Source organism: Falco biarmicus, chromosome 4 (genome assembly GCF_023638135.1).
Source record: "Falco biarmicus isolate bFalBia1 chromosome 4, bFalBia1.pri, whole genome shotgun sequence".
NCBI classification, from domain to species: Eukaryota; Metazoa; Chordata; class Aves; order Falconiformes; family Falconidae; genus Falco; species Falco biarmicus.
In genome coordinates, this window is record NC_079291.1 from 50,674,674 (window position 1) to 50,696,960 (window position 22,287).

A 22,287-nucleotide genomic window follows, 5' to 3' on the forward strand; every position below is an offset into this window, starting at 1 on the left:
GGTATTGCATGGGGGTACAGCCTGGAGGAGGCATGAAGACAGTATGTCCAGAGGGCTAAGTATCAGGGATGTTGAGGCCCCTCTAGAACACGGATATAATGGGGCTCGTGATGTCAGAGAGCTTAAAATTAGACCTTTCTTTTTTCCCTTTTTTTTGACAAGAACTGTTGTTTGATGAAAAATAGTCAAGTATTAAAGAACAATTTTATTGAGCTCCTTTGTATAAGTATTAGGAATAACAATTGTTTCACTGTTTGAGACTCAGTTTTTGTATAGCAGCTACATGGTGACCACCTAATACTTCTTGCACTACTTGAGGCACTTCCTGCTGTTCTAAATACCTATGCTCAAAGAGAAGTTTTATTACTTTTCCTGATCAGGCTCCGCCCGATGGTTTGCTCAGTGTTTTTTCCTCATAACAGTTCTGTGAAACTGAAACAACTTCCTAAGGAACACACCACCTCTGCTTGCAGAAACAGTTGTCTGCCCAAGAATGAATGCTGAGACACACTCCCCTTGGATGAACAGTAAAGCTTCGTGTCTGGGAAGACCTGACCTCATTTCAGGCACTATGATGTGCTTTATTGCCTCTAGTAGCGAGGGATTTGGAACAATACATCTACCTCAAAAACAGTTCCAAAGGGTACTTGGGTGTCCTTAGAATAGGTCTTCTCAGTTAATTGCAGTATTGTCTCTATGGGAGTTTCTAGCAGACACTCTGAAGGCAGGAATATGACTCTTATCAGTAAGGATTAAAAACAGGATGCAGAAGGCTCTATCTGGAGTAATTTCTGAGATGCAATGATAGGCAGCAATGCATGGTACAGATAATTACTGCCAGCAGGTTGTACGGTGATGTAGCTTTGCCACGTTTGAGGTAGAAGGCAAGCTGAGGACCGGGAGAAGTCCTAGAACACGACTCTTTCTAGTGGATTTTTTTGTTTGGTTGGTTTTTTTAAGTCCTGAGAAGAAACCATGTTTTCCATTTGCCTAATTAACTATAGTTAAGAACAAATTATGATCTCCACTGAGTAAGCAGAATTGTGTGACAAGCCTTGTTTGTTCTTTGGTCAAACAAAAGAACTCTTCAATCTCACTTCAGTTTTATTAATTGAAGATATAATCTATTCCCCCACTTGGTAAACTGAGGCCAGGAATTCAGGAGTTCTACCGAGACAAGGGTCTTGTAGCGTTCACAACCCACATGAAGCAGAAGGCTCTTTCATGGCATTTTCTCCTTAAACCCTACTGACGTTTATCACTTCCTTTTGAAGCCACAACGGCTCAGCCTTACCCCAGTAGAAGCTGCCATATAAAGACCTAGCATATTTCACTGGCAGGGTCTGGAATTTCGGGACAGGCACCTGCCTGCTCCCATCGCTGTGTGGCGGCGTTTCAGAAAGCAACAACACGCCCCGTGTCAGCGCAGGGAGCCGAAAGCCCGGCCTCACGGCCCCGAGCCAGGGCCGGCAGGGGCAGGGAGGCCCGCCCGGCCCCGCTGCCCGGCCTGCTCGGGCCGGCTCCGTCCCTTCCCGGCGTGAAGGGGCACGGCCGCCGCACCGGCCGGCCCGCGCTGCCCTGAGAGCCGCAGCGAAGGTCTGTCAGGGCTCCGGGCACCGGCCGGGCGCTCCCTGCCGCAGGGTGCTCGGCGCGCAAGCAAACGCCATTTCCCCGTCACCTGGGAAGGCACCGATGCGACCCCGCGGCGGCGCCGGGCGGCCTGGCGAGGCCCCGCGACTGGAGCGCCGGGGGCGGGGCGGGCGGGGCGGGGTCCGGCGGAGGGGCTACGGCAAGTGCGAGGAGATAAAATGCCTGGAGTGGGCGGGCGGTGTCGGTCCGCCTCCGCGCGCGCATTCAGAGCGGGTGACGTCAGGTGCATCACGTGCTTCGACTCGTCACGCCGCGCGCGGGGCCCACTCCGCCAATCCGCGGGCACTGGTGCCGGCAGAGCGCGCCGCTCCGCGCAGTGTCGCTGGCCAATCCCTTCCGCCGGCGGAGGAGGGACTTCCGCCGGGAGCCGGAAGCGGGTCTCTCATGCGAGCGGGTGGTTGAGTCTCGGCTGGGAGACGTTTCGGGCCCCGGAGCCGCCGCCGCCGCCTCCTCCTCCTCCGCGCCCCCCCCTCCCCGCTGTGCTGCCGCCGCCTGCTCCTTCTCCCGGCCCCCGCCCCGCTCTCCGCTCTTCCTCTCCTGGCATCCGGCGGCGGCGAGGCCCCGGCGGCGGCGGCGGCGCAGCGAGCGGCCCCGACGCTAGCGGAAAGCCCGGCAGAAGCGAGAGGCCTCGGCGCTAGCGGAGAGCATCCCCCCCCCCCCCCCGTGCCCGCCTGTCTTCTCCCCTTCGAGGCCCAGCCCGAGGGCGGCGGCGGCTGCTGGTGACAGGTGAGTGCGAGGGGCCTCCCGGGGCTCGCGCCCTCCTGGCGGCGGTGCCCGCCTGGGCCGCCCTCCCCACCCCCCCCCCACCCCCCACCCCCACCTCCCCCCCCCGCCATCTCCCGGTGTGAGGGGGAGTGGCAGAGCGGGAGGGGGGAGACACCCCCCCGTTCCGCCACCCGCCGCCCCCCTCTCACCGGGGAGGCGGCCGGAGCCGCCATCTTCCCACCCGAGGCGGTTCCCGGGGGAGAGGTAGGAGGGAAGAGGAGGGATCCCGGTTCGGGGCCTTGCTGGTGGCGGGGGGAAAGGCGAGTTGCCGGGCTGGGCTGCCGGGGCCGCTCCCGCACTGCGGTCTCACCGAGCGGCGCTCGCTGCCCCGGTCGCAAACGGTGGCCGGGCAGCGGCCGAGTGAGCTTTGCCCCCCGCGCCGGTTTGGCGTTGCCGAGGATCTCGGTGGGCAGTGGGTGCGAACGCCGGTGGGGACGGCGGGGAGGGGGCGAGCGGTGCGAGGGCACGCCTGGAGCACCGGCTTCATGGCGCTTTCGGGCCGTGCACCCTTGGCGGTGAGGAGCTGTGACCCTCTCGGATGAGCGCGGCTGGAGGAAGCGGCAGGCGCGGGCGGTACCGGCCCCTCGCCGATTGCTGCGGGCAGTGCAGGGCAGCGCTGGCTCTTCCCGAGAGCTGTGCCCTGACCGGGTGAGTGGCTGGTGCAGGAGCCAGCAGGCCAGCTGTGCTCGCAGGTTACGAAGCAATACTTGCAAAAGCAGCTACCGCACAAACAGTGTTTTGCCCCTAGGATTTTGTTGTTGTCGGGCCTTCACTAGCTGCCTCAGCCAAGTTGTTTTCACTCTCAGTTTCAGGCTGTGCAGATGCTCAAAATTACTACATAGCTTTGTCCACAGTTTAAACAGATGTGCAGTTGCCAAACAGTGTTGTACAAGATTCCTGTGTGGCAGATAAGTATAATTATTTTATTCTGCAGGTAAGGGAATTGAGGCAAAGTGGTTAAGACTTGCCTGTGGCCACAGAGAGCGAGCTGGTTTCAAAACCACTGTTTAAACTTGAGTCACAGTTGGGGTAAAACCATGGGAATTCTGGCTTCTGATCTTGCGTCTTGTCTCTGGCCTAGTTTTGTCAACCTCCGTCTGAATCCTTAGTAAAATTGGAGTAGAAATCTTAAGTACTGCCTCAGGATGGCTGTCGAAAGGCTTTAACCTTTCATGTGGTTTAAGTTTTGTGTCAAATGAACTTGTTTTTTATGGATTGGATAATTTTTCAAAGGTCAAAGCAGGTTGTTTTCTTTTTTTTTAAACTGGCTGAGATTTCACAACTCCAGGGTTTTGATTCTGATCTGGTAACTTTTTTATCAGTTGAACTTTCACTTGTTTCCTGCTGACTTGTAAGCATTTCTTCAAGTTAATTCTTGAGATATGAAGCTATTCAGCTTAATCACCTTAGCTATTAGAAAAACATTGATATTTTCTGACTTTTTTATTATTAATTCTGCAAGAAGTGAAAGGAAGGCAAAAACTAGGATGAAGCCTGATAAAGCATGTACAGAAAACATATGTAATGTCTGTAGGAAATTTTATTCTTCTAGGTGTGTTGTCATTTATATGTGTATGCTATTTATATGGAAGCCAAAGTTACTCTTAAGTTTAATTGGTCTTACGGGTTTTTTGGGGAAAAAAAATAAAAGCTTATTGAAACCGAAATAAAGGATTTGCATAAATGATGCATTTGACCTCTTGGATGTTCCTAAATGATTGTATATTTTCATGGTATATAATCGGGTCCTTAAGTGCACAAGGTGTTCTGGGTTAGATTGAATTGTTTCCCTTGTAATTATTCATGTTTTTTCAAGTGTTTACACACAAATGCCTTAAGGGAATAAAGGTGTTGGCGCAAGTGTGTTCTGCCATGGTTGCTTTTTATGGCTTGCTCTAATGCAAATATACACATAGAAAGGTATGGATCACTGATATGTACATAGATATATTGTTTAGATATGTGGCTAGGACTTAAATCTGCTTCAATACAGAGCAAGATGGAAGATCTAGAACTGGAGGCAGTTGTGGGAGCTTTAGGGTTTTTTTGTTTCTGTGAGACATGTGGTAACCATGTAGGCAATTTCTGACTCTTCCTTGTTTAGAGTGAAATGAACTGCATGCTTTATTTTACTGAAATGCAAAATAAAGTGTCAGGTTTGTCTAATACACATGTTCTGTGGGGATCTGTTGCTGTGTCTCAGGTCTCATATCTGGCAGTGGCTTTGGCTTTAAATCAGTTGTGAGCTTAATTGGCATGGTAATATAAACTCTTTGTTAAATATTTATTACATTACCTCACAAAATGCACATGCTAGACACGGAAAAGGCATGTTTCTGGCCATAGTGTGTGACAAATCCAAAGTGACAGCTGAAAGGTAACAAGGACGGACTTATAAAGAACAAAGTAATTAGGTGTAGATGTGTTTCATCAGTTTAATTTTCTTAAAATAGGTGGCTTTTGGGCCCTTCAGTGCTATTAATCTTTAATTCCGTGGTGCCTGTATATATTCATCAGACATTCACATTCTCATAAATTAACAGGTAAAGTACATGAATAAGCCTGTAGAGCAATTGTCTTATCTTTTCTTGTGCCTGTGTTGGAAGAAGCAGTTTTTGTTAAGGGCAGTGGCCTTATTGATCTTGAAAAGCATTCTTGTCTTAGAGATGCTTGGTGAAGGAAGGTGTAAAGGTGGCTTGAGAGGTAGCTAACAAATGCAGTGTCAAGAAGGCACTTGCTGGCACAGAGAAAAAGGCAGAAGAGACCAGATTAAGCAAGCAAAGAAGCACAGTTTCAAGTCTAGAGAATATGAAGCTTTGATGGTGTGATTTTTTTTGTTTGTGGGTGCATGTACATGCACCGTGAGGAACTCTTACATGGCTTAAGACATTGTAAAAAATGCGGTTTGCATAGTGTTCTGTTCCTTCAAGCATCTACTAGCAAAATGACATTTTTATACAAGTTTGTGTAACTCTTAGACATAACTAGAAAAGACTCTGGCTGTGTTTATTCCTGTATGTAATCAGTGATACTAAACCAACGTGAGTATTGCATGTCTCTTGTACTTGCATTCAGAATGGGCACACAGGTATGAGTAGGAAAGGAAGGATGTTACAAAACAGGACGTTGTAAGAAAGAAAACCCTCCCCATGCAGTTTTGAAAGAGGCAATAGTGTGTGGAGAACTGTATAGCAGATGACAGCAAAAGCTACTCTTGTAGTAAAGGCCCTGGAAAGGTATTTGAGCAGTGTTGTTTCCAAAGCAAGTCATACACATGCTGAAAAATAATACTGTTATTTTAGTCAATATAAAACAAGATCGAGACAGGTGGATTTCGCCATGTAAGCCAGACATTAAATTAGGGAGGGAAAGTGATGTAAAACATGAACTTTGAAATAATGCTGTTTTATTGTGATACCTCAAAAAAGAGAAAACGTGCACGCACACCCTCTTCCCCCATGAACTGGTTATATGCTTTACCAAAGGTATGGTTTGAAAATGTTGTAAATACAGCTGTAAGCTAATGCTTGGGGAAGTTCTGTTTTCTTTTCCTATGTATTAACTGTGCTGAATTCGAGGCAAGCTAGTGTGTCATAAGTCAAACACAAAAACAGAATACTTCTGAAGCACTTTCTCTGAATGTGAAACTTGGTGATACTTCACCTGGTCAATAAATATAATTCAGTGCTGTAAATACGAAGCAGTTGAAGACCCATTGCTATTCCAAGAATCTGTTTCTTTCTCTTTAAGGATATGCTGGCTTTGACTGGCTCATGATAAAAAATTATCTAAAACCAGTAAGTTTGAGGAACTTGTTAGAAACAAACTAGAGGTTGATTTCTGTACCACCCATACGCTTAAATTAATCTAGCAAAGTTCTACAAAGTAGTGTGGGAGAAACAAGTTCTATTAATTTGTTCTTAGTTGATAGTTCTTAATTTTTGGTGATGTGATGGAGCCAAGGATTTATAATCCCTTTTTCACTGATCTTTCCTGTTTGTGTTGTCTGTGTTTGTTGCTGTTAAATACCCTTTTTAAGGGGGGTGTCCCCCCGTATTAGGAAGCACGCACTACAAAGTAATACCTGCAGACAACAGAGGTACTTTGGAGTACTTAAATTAGGTGTGACTGTAATACAGCATAATTGTGCGATTAGGATAGCCGTGACAGTATTCGTTCTGTGATGTGTGCTGGTGCAGGTATTTTGTGTCTGGGTATATGTTTCAGGAACAGCAATTACCTCCAAAATTGAAAGACTGACAGGGGTTACTAATATGTGGCTAGCTACTTGGCCTAGAACATTGCAGGGAATTGGGGAAATGCTGTTTTGACGCCCTGATGAATCACCAATTTCTTTGAGCCTTAATCTTTTCTAACCCTCGTTTACCATGGAGGGCTGGGCTATGCATATTCTGGATCCTGTCAGTCCAGCTCCTTAATGGGTAGTTGAATGATGTAATACAAAAGGAATCAGTTGTTCATAAGCTGAATGGATTGCCACCTCTGCACTTCCAGCAGCTCTGTTGTTACTAGCATAAGGCTGTTGGCACGTAAGGAGTTGGTATCCCTGAGAGTGTATCCTACAGTACAGGTTTATTCTGGATAGCGTTTGTGGCCATCTGGGGTTCATAGGTACCTCGGGTTCAGTGTACGTGTATTTAAGGTAGTAGTAGCTATACGTGACTTTTAGTTCTGGACTGTTACGCAGATGGATAAATAGAAAATTAATGCCTCTAGATATCTGTAGAAATCTATGTAGCGTGGTAGCTTATGATAAATTAGACACAGAATTACTTCATCTGTTAGACTCCTTCCTAAAATGCCTGCATCACTTTCACTATTGAAAATAGCCAACACTGGCAAATACAGACTCTGGAAATGACATCTTCAGATGCTATCAGTAGTTCACATGGGACTTGTTCAGGAATATACTGAGTCTTGAGTGTAGTTGTAGATCAGTTATTTTAACTAAAGCTAGTGCTGGGCTGTGTGCAAGTGTAAATACTGTATCATTTAATTTTGCTGTTAGATTTCTTCTGATAATTGCAAAGAAACAACAGTATTTTTCCCTTTGCTTAAATTAATTCTCCCTCAGCTTCATACTGGCCCTTTCCTGCTATCTTCTGGAAATAAACAATGATGAATATTAACACTTTATTGATGGTATTCATAAAGCAGACTTCCATCTGTCTTGGTATTGGAGTTACACACCTACTTCAAAAAACTGTAGATTTGTTATTCTATTAAAGTGTTTCTCTGTATTTCTCAGCAGACCTAATGTTCTGCATTCTATTTTCAAGTGTTTTATAATCACAGGATGCCAGTGATCTGACAGGGAATCTTGACAAATTAAATGTTAGTTAAATGGTAATTATGTTGAGGAAAAAATATTTAACCATTTGATAAATCTCACGTGTCAGAAAATTAATGAAATGTTTGAGAATCTTTACAGTGATGTTGGCAGCTTTATGGTTTTGTTTTCGGTCAGTGTTGGTATCCATAAGCATATTTTCACAGGTTGTGGTGCTGTCACAGGTTGCCTCACAACAAAGCCTGACTGACTGTTGTTCAAACAAGGAACTGATGAATCAACAGACCAATGTCCAAAGTAACTTGCTTTTTCATATCCTGGCTCTGAAGGCTTATGCTCACACATTTTGATGGATCCTATGGGCTTCTGCTTCTTGTTCTAGGAATTAGAAAAATAAAGCACAAGTGAAGAATGCATTGGGGCACAGTTACTTTAAGTGCTGAGCTACCTATATGTGTGGGATTTGCAGTCTTATCTCAGAGTTTCATTCCCATTCAGTGTTGCTGCTGCCCAACAGATAGGGGCAGAAAATGGTCAACATGTTGCTGTTTAAAGCAGCAAGGCAAACAGTTTGGCCAAAATATCATTGTCTATGTTGGCATGTCTCCAGGATCTTAGGTTTGTGTCCCTGTTCCTGTTTAAATCTTGTTGTCCAATATTTTGTAGTAGATGTCGAAAAGATTTGTATTGTAAAGAAGGGAGGGGGATCTTTTTTTATGAATAGTTTCCAGCTTAGTTTGTAATTATTTTGTTATGATTATAATTTTCTGTTCCTTAATTAATGTTGTGTATTTTAACCACCTGGATTCAAAGACTGGAGCTTTTAGGAGAGTCTGTACACAGTTATTTTGACTTGCAAGGAAGAATTATTGTTGTTAAATCTAAGCTCAAATATTGGAACAGTCCATACTTAACAGCAAGTCAAAACCTGAATTACCAGTAGTTTTGATTACAGTGATACTCTAAAAAGGTGGGGTTCTCTAACTGAACAAATGTGCACCCAGCAGGTGATACTCTTAAAACAATGTATGAAACACTAAGCAAGAATTGCTTCTGATTTCAGTTAAGCTTGTAATGGAGGATGGTGGCTTTTTTCGAAAGAGGAAGTAATACTGAAGTCACTGGATTATTTGGGTTAAATTCTGTTTTTGGCAAAGAGGTTAATGAAATAATCATTGGCAAAAACATTAGCTTCCTTTTCTTATTACAAAACCTTAAAGTTACATGACACTTTTTTGTAAGTAGTTTAATTTCACTTCAGATTTGGTCCTGAGCATGTTTCAAAACTTAAGCTAACATATTTTAGGTAAATTAATGCCTTTCAAGTCATCCAAAAACACCCAGAGCCAAGAGCTGAAGGGGAGTTCATCCTAGGCTCTTTGTTTTGCAGAACAGCTGTTTATTAAAATAGTCTTTGCATAGTCAAGGATTACTGTATACATTTGTGTTGGAAGAAATCTTGTAATTGTATCTTCTCATTTATCACTGCAGTTTATTAACATTTTATTTGGTTCTGTATATGCCTCTCAACTGGACTTTACGTAGATGTAGACTGTTTTCTTTCTCACTTTCTCAGACCTGTTCTGACCAAAGATGTATTCTAGGAGTACTGTAACAGCTGTCCCATCAGTCTGCATCAAATCTTTTCTAGTATTCTAGTTCTGCACGCATTTGAGTTTGAGATCCTTGTAGTAAGATTTTGGCTTCCCTGAATAAGACATTTATTGTGTGGTCCAAGAATGTGATGATAAACTTAAAAAATTTCCTTTGAAGCTATGTGTGTGTCTTAGAGTAATTCAAAGCACTAAAAAAAAAATTGCATCCTAGAAGTTCCTAATACAGTTTTTGACCTTCTCTTGCTTAAGCATAGCACTGATTGCAGACTTGAAACGTAGAATTCAAAAGAATAAGTGATATTCCAAGATGATAAGCCTATTAAGACCTGTTAAACAATGTCAGACTTCTAACCTCACCCTTGGAGCTACCTTAAATATTAACCATATAGCTCCAAGTGATGCTTTTAATCTTGTCTTTCATTATAAAATACTTCATCCTGTTCTGCCAACTTCAGAATTTTTCTGTTGAAGGTGCTGTCCATAAAATCCTACCCAGCAGAGCTGGGTTAGTTATTTCCTTTACTTTTATGAACTGTACTGCCTAGAGTCACAGGCAGCATCATGAGTGTGCACTGGCCGCTTTCTGGTTAGTGGTGTAGTGAAGTATGTGGAAAACTTAGATTGTATTAGTAAATTGGGAGGAGGAACATTCGGTAATTGAAACAAGGAAGTTTGTTGTTCCCAGCATTGCTAAACTGACATTCTTCATGCACAGCATTTAACTTGTTCCCTCTAAGCAAGTGCTAAAGCTTCTGGTATTTTGTCATGTGTTGTATCTTTTGAAGTGTTAGTGTTTCTTTGAAGAATTTGGAAAGGTCAAATAGGCCATCAATTGCTGCATCTTAACTTTTAAAAATTTGAAGCAGCTGTTAAAATACTGTAGAAATTGCAGTTGTTTTGTGAAATAAACAGAATTTATTAAGTGACAGGTCCATTTGCTGTGACACTATCACACTGAGATGCTGGTGAGTCTGTTAGCCAGCAAAGTACAGTATCTTTTCTAGTTTTCATTCCCAAGTCAGGAATTACTTTCAGTCTTAGAATGAAAACTGCCTTTCCTGATGAAAGTGCAACAGTTTCCATAACTTTACTGCTCTGTATAGAGCTCTTAGCATGCCTTGTTGTTGTTTCCTTCAGTAGTGGAATGGGAAGATTAATCTGTCTGACTTCCATTCAATAGATACTTTAAAGAAAAGTGAACACCAAAAAATCCTGCTTGGTTAAGTGAGAGCAAGCCACCTATGTGGCGAGGGAAGGGAAACAAGGAAAAATAAATGATATTATGCAAGATACTATCCTTGCATGATAAATCCTCTGAAATCACGCACACACAAGAAGATATGATAGAATGAGACATACTTGGTATCCAGTGTGCCAGAGTAAACTCACCTGCTGGAAATAAGATGTGTGTCAAAATGAAGAACTATACCTTTATAGGAAAAAATATCTGAAGTCTTTCAGGTGGCTTTTTGATAGCCATGTTAATCTCTTCATGTGGTGCTTGGTTGGCTATAAGAAGAAGTAATATAGGCTGAAGATAGGTGTAGGATTTTGGAAAGTTTCCCTTTAAATAAATCAGAGTTCAAGCATTTAAGTTGCCATCTGGTGTTCTGAAAATGCAGATTTAAAAAGGAAATTAACAATAAAATGAACAATTTTTTGTGAAATGCATAGTCATTAGTACTAAAAGGTATCATCTCCTGCCCTGTCTACTCCAGGGCAAGCTTTAATTTTCTTTCAAATTCAACTTACTACTTCTAGTCAATTTTGTCTTGGTCTTCTGTTTTCTGTGTGTACAGAGGTGGTGTGCAATTGCTACACTCAGGTGACCTCAGTGCAGACAAGCAACATGGATGATGATAGTTGATAAATTAGAAGAAGTTTTGCATTTGATGGTCCTAAACTTCAGAAGTAGTTTTGTGATGCTTTCCTAATATTTGCATTAAGTGAAAAACTTAGTTTCCATGTCAGCGAACAGTATTTGACATTAAATACTGGTATTGCATTAAAAGCCTGTAATAGCTTTCCTGCTAATTTGTAGGCATAAAGGTATGTGAAGTTACTGAGAAGCTGTTATTTTCAGAGAAAAATGCAATTAGCCTATCAAAGGTCACACCAAAGCATCTAGAGTTAATATTTATGTAGTAGGTAAACAATTTTAGTGGTTAAAATGATGTATATTAGTAAAAATACTAACAATTCTATTTGCATTACCTCTGTGGTGGCTTGTGTAGTTGCGGATCAGAATCCCATTGCACTGGACTCTGTGCAAGCAGAGACTGATGCCTTGTAGCTTAGTCAAGCGTAACAGGTAAATGCAGGTGGGATGGGAGTGTTACAAGAAATTAACCTGAGCAGTGGATTAGTATAATATATGATGCCAGTCCTCTGATGAAAACCTCATCAGTTTTTAAAACATACTAATTGTAAAAAAATCTTGCAGGAGGAGGGAGTTTCTGTCATGTCCCACAGTTTGTTAGGCAAAAACTTGTTTTTTATTATATTTGGATGTTATTTAGTCTGACTGGTTTCAGAAGATTTTATGAAAAGTTACTCTATAGTCAGGCTCATTTAAAAATATGTATTCTTTATTATACAGCTTGGAAGCAGAGGCAGATGTGAACTGCTGTGCAGAGTGTGGGGTCTGGAACTCCCAAGCTTGTCCTTCTGTAGGTGCTTTGAATCATCATCGCCCCGTGTTCAGGCTTAATTGGTTTTCTGTTTTGTTTTTTATTCAATGCAAAAGAGCAGTGGTTTGCATTGACCTGTTCTTTCACTCTTTAATTCAGTGCAGGCATTCTGCTGGGATTTCTCTCGTGAAAGTCCTGCAGGCATGTTACTGTCGTCTTTTGTTTCTTTTTTTCTTTCTCTTTCAGTAGAAACTACCTGTGATGCTTTGTAGGCAAGAGTAATAGCAGCAGCAGAGAGCGATGTAGACTTGACCTGTTAAGTTTCACTCAGAACTGCATTACTAGGTTTGCAGTACTCTACTGCTGATGATTTCCTAGAGAACAGGAAAGGAGGATTAATGGCATGAGTTGTTCAACTGGGGTCATCCTCTACTACTCTTCTAGTGGTCCCAGAAGTAAAGCATGTGTATGAGCAACTATTGTGTAGTTACCTGTTTAACTATTCATAGAAAAAATGGTTTGTTCAAATTTATAAAAATCCTGTTCTTGCTAGAGATGTCTTCTGTCCTGGAAAAGCAAAAAACCCACTGGGGCTGGGAAGTAGAGAGGTCAAATGCTCATGAATCTAACAGAGGGCAAGTGATGGAATATTTTACTGGAAAATCAAATTTTGAAGTGCTAGCCTGATGTGCTTGAGGGGCAGATTCTTGATCTCTTTCTGGAGAAAGATAAAAGGCCTTTTTTTCCAGTGTGAGGTGTTTTCTGCTTTTTGTAGGCGTTGGGTAATTTATGTAGAACTTGTGGTTCTATATTCAACTAGATAAAGCAACTTTTCAAGAGCAGATGGGGTTGTGGAGAGTTACAATCCATAATGCTTAATATTAAGGTGGTATCCCACCATTTGCTTCAGAATCGCCATGGTTTGGCAAAGCTGCTAACAACTTTAACTTTGCCATTTGAGGGGTTGTGCAGATAATGCACAAATGAGAGTAAAGGATTTATTTTAATTTACGGTTCAGTACTTTTTGAAATCATCATCTGATAAAAAAAATCTGACATGATAGTTATAATAGCAATTAAATATGCATCTTTATGGATAACCTGCAGGGTGTGTGCTGTTAGTCCACTTACAGTGATGAAAACAAGCTTGTGGCTTTGTGATGGATGTGCTACATGAAGCAACCCCTGTTAATTAATGAGCTGGGTTTCTTAATGTTACACGCTTCAGCCTGCAGTCAGGAGAATGCTGCTTCAAACTTGAGAGCTAAGAACAAACTGTAAGAAAACTGAGAACTGCTCATGACACAATCACATTTGTCTTCAAGGCACACAATGCTTTTACCCGGGCATAAAAATTTCTTCCCAGTGGGTTACTCCTGTCTTGGTAGAACTCCTAGTATTCTTAAATGGATTTTTTTTTTTTTTTTAGATTGTGTACTACCAATCATGTGGTGCATTGCATTACTGAGGAGGATATGATCCACAGACTTATTAGTTCATTTCTTGAGTGCACATCAGATGATACCTGTGTATACCTATCATCTCGGGGTGCAGGGTGACTGCGGAAATTCTTTGTAAGACCTTTCAGTATAGTGAAAAAATTTCCTTTTATTTTAAGCATATATATTTAAAATACCATGCATAAAAGGCTAGACATAAAAAAGGTAATCAGGATTATTTGGTGGTGGAGTAATCTTGTTATCTTCAGTGTACTATAAAGATCTTTCTTCCTGTTGTTTGAGATTTTGTGAGTAAATAAGACTGTAATTTTACCCCCTTCATGTTTTTCTTGCTCTTGACTGAAAGTTTTTTGTATACCTCTGTATAAGGTCCTTATCATTTACCACTATCAGGTCTCTTTACTATTTTATCACCTTGCTTATAACTTCTTGCTTGGACAACTAATTACTATAACAATCTGAATTTCTAGACTTGTGGAGTAATCGGTTCTGGTGTGCAGTTCCATCATGTGGGATTTTGTATGAGTTAGAAACCTCAGTAAATGATGGGAGTTGCAAATGGCATGTGAAGCCTAGTGCAGAAATGTTTTTGTAAAACTTCAAATAAGGAAATGCAGTGTTCCCTTTAAATAGCAGGGTTTACTGTTTCTCTTGATCTCAGCAATTCTTAGAGGAGAGACTGGGTTTGAAGAGATAACTAACAGAATTACAGAACAGTTTTGAAGGCTATCAACCTTATAAAGAACAGAAGGGTTTTTTTTAAAAAAAACTTGTGAAGTAGATGCAGCAGCAGCTCTAAACCATTTGAGCTGGTATTTTTAATTGCAAAATGTTAAAAACGTACAGCATTAAGGTTTAGGTGGTTTTTCTGAGACAGTGCGCTTCTTGCTGACACCTCACTGCCCATGTGGGTTTTAAAATGCCTTGCACCTGCCAGGTACCGTGTTACTGGTTTGCCCTTGGTGCTTGTGTCCATGCCCTCTTCAAGAACCAAAACGCTGTGGTGTTCTGGGTGCTGCCTGGGAGGTGCCCAGGCATAAGTAATGTTCTTGGCAGAAAGGAAAACTGAAACAAATCAGATGGTACTTTTCTTGGGTTTTTTGAAATCTATTTTTCCAGTCACCATACTGGCACATACACTGGATGCATGTACATTTTGAAACCTTCATCTGGCAGACTTTGATGAAAGTACAGGGTCACACTAAGCTCCAGAGGTGAAATGTTCAACTTTTTCCCCAACTGTTTAGCTAATTAGCAGCTAAATTTAGAGCCTTGTGGTAATTTTTAATAGTAGTGTATTCAATATTTAACTTCTGTAGAGACACGCTGTGACTAAATATTTATGTCATGTCAGCTGTTTAATTGCTGTTGTGTAATACAGAGTTTACAACTGACATAGGCACAATGATGATTGCAGAGATTGCCAAAAACAGATGTGCTTTTTGGGGTTGTTAGATTATTTATTTTTTTCATTTGCAGCTATTATGTCCAGTGTGGTAATGTAACTGCCTCACAGTGTGTTTTCTTTTGAATAATGCCATCTTTTGAATGATAGGTTGCTTGTCACATCTACTCTGTAAATAAGCTGATTTCCTGTTTTGAAAGGAAGGATGGAAACCCCTGAGTTCTGTCACAGGCTTTCTGTATCAGAATGATACAGCTTTGTATGGTTATTCATCTACAGAATGGTGATGTGCCCCATGCAGCGGGATGATGGTTCAACTCTTAACGTTAGAGCTTAAATCTTTCTTTGAAAGTCTTTTAAAACAGCCATTGATTAAAACTGCAAGCTCAAGTTTGTGTCACTGCTCATAATGCTAACAGAGGGAAACTTGCAGCTTTTCAGAGTTGATGTTCTAGGGCTTCACTATCCTGTGTCTGAGTTAGCAGCTTTACCTGGGCTGACAACATGATTAACTTCTGACAGATTACATATGCCTTGGTAATTCAGAACACATGTGAAACTAATAAAGGTAAACTTTTAAATAGTGTACTTCTGGAAGAGGCATCTGTTGCTTCTTGTATCAACTATGTGATGTATTCAGCAGGTGCTAAAACTCTTTTCAAAGCAGAGGTCAGTGGTAGCTCTGTTAACTTCTGCTGTGGTGTTGTGATCCCTGTGAATGTGTAAGAGTGTGAAACACGGTGAGAAAGTATGTTATCTCTGACCCTAGAAAGAGGATTTCTGTCCTGTAACTGGAAGTTTGTTGTGAGACTTAAGTTAAACGATGCACCTGTTAGAAAACACTTTAGGCTTTCTCATGTTACTCGAAGGGTATTTCTGTATTACCCTTGTGAGAAGTTTATCTTAATCTGTGTTTAAAGTTTCTAAAATGTTTGCTGGGAAGAGTTCTGCACAAAGCCAAGCTCAAATCTGTTTTTGTTTGTGCTTGCTGGAAGAGCAATGAAAAGGTCTTTTATTCTAGTGAGCTTTTTTGTTTTATGGTGTTGCTGTTTGCAGTGTGAAAGTTAGTTGTCAGCACTTGCATTTGTAAATCTCTTTTTAAGGGCTGATTACTCTGGGCTGAAAGTTGGCAGGCAAGATCTCAGCCCTAGAGCATTGTTTGGGGTTTTGCATGTTTTTAAATAACAGATCTATCTGACAGGTTTGATTGAGAGAACGCATGCTGCTACTCATACTCTTACAACTCTAGACAGCAAAACAGACTGTATCAAAGCACGCTTTGAATATGAATTAGAGAAATTAGAGACGAGTACTAATGAAAGCAGGAGAACTGGGGGATACACGGGGGGGGGGGGGGAGGTTTGGGGGGGGCAGTAGTGGTTTTGTTGGCTGTGTAACAATTGTGTAGATGTCTCTTCTGAGCTGTTCGCAAGGTTGTAGTGTATGTGGATGCAGTGTGTGTTTAAGTATCTTCAGACAGTTGAACATTAATTCTGCCAGTACTATAAGATACCTAAACCTCAACTAAAATGCGGTGTAAAGGTTGGCCTGATGTTGGCACCATAATAACACACAGGTGGCTTTTTAGATGAGAGCAGTCCCAGCTCTGTTTAGCTTGGCAGCCAGACAAGAGTGATCATATGGTTGTGTGCACTTACCTGTATAGTTATCCTTTATATCTGGTATGTTCTGAAGTGATGGAATTATAACAAGATGCATTTGACAGTATTTCCCAATAAAGAACCACGTTGTCAACTTAAAAACTAAACCAAACCAAACAAAAACCACACACTAACAACCCCCAACTCTTTATTTGTGAAGATGGTTGTGGATGTTGCAGAGGGAAACCAGTAGGCTGAAATATGTGCATCTGTGTCACTTTGCCAGGTCTCAGTCCCTCCTGAGAATGTTCTTCTAACTCCTCAGATTAACTGCTGCTGACCAGGTGCCCACAGAGACAAGATCTGTACAAGTAGGAGTGAAGAGTTACTGCCCTGCCCCCATTGTCTTCTTTCTACTGAGAAAACAACTGTATTAAGGTGCCCTTCTCTTTCCTGTTGCAATTGCTAATTTAGGAGACTGAGCAGTGTATTACAGTTTCGGGAACAGTAAGGACTTCATGCTTGAGTGTTGTGCGGTTTCTAAAGAAATGTAGTTTTACCTATACTTTAAACATCTGGGGGTAAGCGTCTTGACTGCTTACAAACCAAGTGCAGACTGCTTTTGATAAGCTTCAGAATAATCCATGCAGTTTCTCTTCAATTAGGTAGTTCTTCAAACAAGTATTTGCATGTCTCGAGAGTAACTTTGCTCTTGACATAATATATCTGAAGTTGTTGAACTTGACTAATTACTCTGTGATGACCAAATGGCAAGCCAGAAGGAAAAATAAAGATTTACTATACATACAGAACTGAAATTATATATAATATTACAATGTTAAAATTGTGTACTTCTAAATCAATTCATAAATGGCAGCTATTCTGTAGAGTATGTGACTAGACATAATTTGTGGAGAAATGAATATTTTTTTTGTGAATCTGCTTGCTATAGACTACAGATATTATTTAAAAGCTTACTTAAGAGTTTGTGTGCCTCTGAAGGTTTTTCTTGTGGGTTTGTTTTTTTTTAATAACTTGAATGAAAAAAATTGCAGTCTACTTCTGACAGCTTAGTGTTCTGCCATAGGTATTGCTATCTCTATCCCAAATGGGTCTGCTGACTTGTATTTTCCTCTTGAATGCCTCCTACATATTGCAGCAGTGTGTATGTATGCAAAGATATGGTTTACCAATCAGCAGTTCAGTGCATCTTTTGAAGTGGTGGGCAAGTTCACTGTTCAGTGAGATAATGAATTTTATTGGTGCATTAAGATGCCACATTTAACTGGCTTGCGAATTTGACTATTAAACTAGCATTAAAAGAGGATAAACTCTCTTCCAAACGATCCATCCTGACCTGCAGTTTCTAGTACTACCATATAGTGATTATTGTACCTCTAAATAAGCTTGTGAATGAAGGTATGTATCAATACTAAGGAGAAACATGATAAAACACATCCTGTGAAGAGCCTTTAACATTTTGTGACTTTCAGTGTTTCTCTACCTAAAGTAACACTGCCCTTTCCACACTCACTGTATTCTCTGACATGGTAGTCATGGAAGCCTGCAGTCACATAAGTTTTATGCCTTAAGAGACTGGTAAGTGACAACTCTGTGGTGGAAAAGTTGATGTCGCTAACTTTCCAGAACAGCCCTGCACATTAAGTTGTGAAGTATATCACAACAGATGGGATTTTGCAGCAGAGCACTTGACATCCTGAGGACTTGTAGTAGTGTGACATACTAAGTGAAGAAAATTGCAAAGGAAACTTAAGCATTTGGGGTCTTTCTGTATGGCTTATCAATTTGCTGAAAGGCAATAGCTGGCTGATGTTTAAAAACATGGGACTTAGAAGGCAGATCGAATTTTCTGTTTAAACAGATTATGATAGTATCTCACTTGTTTTGGAAGTAATCTTGATCATTAAGGATCAAAATGCAACTTAAATATATGGGTTTGGCATTGAAGCTATTAAAAATTATTTGTTCACAAGGTGAGTGGGTTTGGTGTGTTGTGTATCATAAGAAATCTGTGTAACTAAAGAGAATATGATTATTAGTTTGACTAATCCAAACAAAGTTAGGTAGAGCTTCAATCTAGACCTAGCTTGTGGTGTCTTGTGTAATCTCATCTAAAGGACTCCTGAAAAGCAGTAGAATGATGTGGTGCTCTGATTGTGGCTTGCCTAAGAAATTGAAGTTGCAATGTGCACATTGCAGTCATGCATCATCTATCAAGTTGGCTAACAACTTGTCTACACTCAGCTGAAATTAATGATTTAGCTGAGTATTTTGTGCTTGATGGCCAGTCAGCAAATGCTTTAAAGGATATAGGTGTAATAGAACTTTACTCTTGTTTGACTCACATGATCTTAGCTGTTTTCCTTCCATAATCCATAGGTTTATGAAGTACTGGTGCTAAAACTACATACCGGAGGATGGAAGATATTGCAGCATGACTGGGGACAAGTTGATCCTACAAGGGAATGGGGATGTGTGAGATAAGCAGGTGACATAGAGGGGTGCAAAGAAGTACCTTGTCATTGATTTGGGGGTCAAAATACTGAGTAGATAACATCATTGCTGACTGGAACACATTTGTCTTTCTGTAAAGGAGACTTTAGCTGGTGAATCTGGACTAATGTACGTGTTCAGGGTATAGTATGAACAGCAGTGGAGATCATATACAGTCAGCACAAAATGTGTAAGAAGCCTTGTGGTTTTTTAGAAAAATATTAACCTAAAATTTTAGAAGGCTAAAACCAGTTTCTTTAAAGAATATTAGCAGAAGCATTCTCAAAGAAGCTTGAGACACCTTCCACAGTGTTAATGTGCATACAGCTTCTAATGTGTGGGTTTAAGTAACAGAGTCTAGCTATTTAATACTTGCTTTTGAAAAATTGCCTTAATCCTGTGAATGGTTGTTGGTTATTTTATAAAATACAGACATCTGGAATGAATTCCAGACTTCCTGCCAGGTAGAGTCTGTGTATGTTCGTGTGTGTGTAACACTGCGAGGGGCAGTATAATTTTGTTCTGGTGGGTTTTTGTCTGTATCACTTCTCCTTTCTTTAAGTAGTTTCTATTCCAAGATGAGAGGCAAGACGTTAGGAAAGAAATTTCTGGGAATGTAATAGTGACACAGTGCGTGTGTTTGTTTCAAAAAACATGTTTTTCATGCTGACTTTGCATCAATAGTGAAGTGATAAGCAACTGTTCATCTAAGCTGACTATTTCATCCTGTCGGAATGTCAGTATATTTGTTTCTTCAATGGTGCACGCAGAATATCTTATCTTCTGCGTAACCCTGTAATAGAATGCTTGAATCAGTTCAAAGGTGAATGTCATAATTTTATTTAAAATTTTTGGACTGTATTCAAGCAATTGTATAAAAGGCTTTTGCTTTTGTCCATTTCAAAAAATAGTATAGAAGAGATTCCATGGAAGACCATAACACCATAGACTGAAAGAAATACTTTCCAACTCCAGTCTTTTCTGATCAAGATACCCTGAAAGGTGCTTATGCTGCTAAAGAATAGAATCGTGCAGTCGCCTTCTGTGTACTGCAAATCTTGATTGTTTTTTTTAAATGAGACCATAGAGGATCTTACCCTGAAGTTTGGTGTCACCAATTTGGAAGCAATACATTTCTGTCATGTTCTTACAGATGCAGTACTGGAATTTCTGCGTGAATAAGTAACTCAAAGCATATTACAACTTTCTCATAGTCCTTTTGGAAAAGATAAAATAAATTACTCTGATGTTACACCCTAGTATTTACTTTCTGAATCTTCATGCTTCAAATGACTTTCTATCTTCTAAAAGACCAGTAGTTTTGGGTTTTTTTTAAATAAGAATATTAAATAATAGCATCAAATTTCAAAGTGAAGCTGCTGTCAGTTTTTCAACTCTACTTAGTTTTCTACTTGTCTAATCAAATAAGGCAACACTTTAGGATGATGGAGCAGTACGACTACTTCAGTGTTACTAATCTAGCAGAACTGTTGTAACATGCTTCTTAAAACTTGCAAAGATTCAGTGACTGTCAGAGTAGAAGACAAATGTTGGTTTGTGCCTAAATGCTTTTTAGTAAGTTAAGCAAGTCCATCAGGTGGTATGAAGAAGTCATGGTTTGAAAACCAATCTGAATAATTAAGATGAGAATAAAGTGAAACATTCCCAGTGGAATTTCCCTGCCCAGTGCTGTGGCAAGTGTTCTTCTGCACGAAGGCAGACAGTGACTAGGAACTGAGTGTATCTGCAAGATCGCTTTATCCTTGCCTTCCACCATAACGTTTTCTCTGAATGTGTGATCTTGACCATGTTGTGTGGTAGCTCTTTGGACCATTGGTCTGAATCACATGGCACATCTGGAATGGCTGTGAGTTCTCAGGAATTTCAACAACCACTTACAGAATCTTTTCTCTTCCTATTTCCACAGCTTACAAAGGTGACTGGTAAAGTTCTCTCTGAGCAGCCAAAAAGCAGACAGCTCATGACTTCTGATCAGGACACTAAAGTTGTGGCTGAACCGCAGGTGCAGCAAGTACAAGAAGTTAAAGACGGTTCTCATCTGGTGAGTATTACATATTCCCCTGGTGTAAGTGTTGCATGAAACAGCTTATTTACTATGTCTTAATCAAAATTTTATCTCAGAACGTTTTAGAAGTTGGCTGATAGCATTGCAACTTAAATGCTAGAGCCAGAGCAGTTGAAGGTGGCCAATTCTCCATACCGAGTAGAAGCCTCGACTTAACATTTCTTCAGCCCTACAGGAGATTTAAACAAAAAGCAAGTTACAAGAGTTTGCACTCATTTAAGGTAAAGGGCTTTTTAGACTGCAGAAATTGTACTACCAATCTTGCATTACGTTCTAGCTCCCAGATTCACATGTGAGGAAAATGCAGGAAGTGCACTTGGCATGTATCTACAACTGAAAAAAGTACAAACCCATACAAATAGGAAATTGGATTCTGTAGCAGGAGTTTTGCTCAGTCAGTTCTGCCAAATGGCACACGTGCTGCTGCTTTTGTGCTCCTGTGCAGGATCCAGTAAGTTGCTTTATGGGATGCTTTTGGCAGATCATACAATAGCTGTTACTGTGTGTATATGTATCTGTGTTGCAGTAGATGTTACATAAGTCTTCAAGAAGACTGAATACTTTGTGTGTAAGCTGTAACATCATATTTTCATCTTTGAAACTGTTTATTGGGAGGAATATTTCCTCTTGGGACATCTTGAAGGGTTTGGTTTTAGTGTATGTTCTGCTAGGCATTTAGCCTGTGCTATACTAAGCAGCAGATGCTTGCTGCTTCAACTTACCTCAGAGCAAGCGTGAAGGAGCATTTTGGAAAACACTCTAGACATGTGTTTTTCTGTTAAACAAGCTAGTGGGGTTTCTTTGTTGTCCCGTCCCCCCACCCCCACCCCCCACCCTGTTTTTTTAAATCCTGTCTTCTTTTCTGCTCTGTTTCACCTTTCAGGTGTGAATTTTGTCTGTTTATCAGTAGAGGAGAAAGTTGAACCCACTATTGGGCCATGCTTTTGGAAGTTGAGCTTTTGTGACTCTTGTTTTTTTACTGTACTCAGAGCAGTAATGCCAAGAAACCAGCATGTAAGCCTGAGTGAGAGGCTTTTGTAGATTTGCTTCAAAATCTTTGAACTGTCAGTGTACTTTCAATAGGTGCATTAGTATTAAAGGTGGTTTGATTAGTCTTCACATGGCTAGTTCTTTTAATCTGGCATACTAGAATTTTTATGAAACTACATATAAAGTTAGATCTAAATCTTAGTTTCTGTTCTTTAATACTTATTTGGAGAAAGGGAGTAACCATTTCATTCTATTTCAG

At 40.9% G+C, this 22,287-nt stretch overlaps 1 protein-coding gene across 3 annotated transcripts in view; it reads left to right on the forward strand.

Moving 5' to 3' along the window:
• Nucleotides 1-2,009: 2,009 nt before the first annotated feature.
• Nucleotides 2,010-22,287, forward strand: part of LARP4B (La ribonucleoprotein 4B) — a 58,391-nt gene continuing 38,113 nt past the window's right edge. Inside the window, exons 1-2 of one of the 3 annotated variants that reach the window (XM_056335882.1) lie at nucleotides 2,010-2,376; nucleotides 20,880-21,014. In XM_056335882.1, the coding sequence (XP_056191857.1) occupies nucleotides 20,934-21,014 (81 nt within the window). In that variant the 5' untranslated portion in view covers nucleotides 2,010-2,376; nucleotides 20,880-20,933. Of the gene's footprint in view, nucleotides 2,377-16,763; nucleotides 16,877-18,846; nucleotides 18,948-20,879; nucleotides 21,015-22,287 lie in introns of those variants that run through there. The other 2 variants (XM_056335883.1, XM_056335884.1) reach the window with 2 other exon arrangements.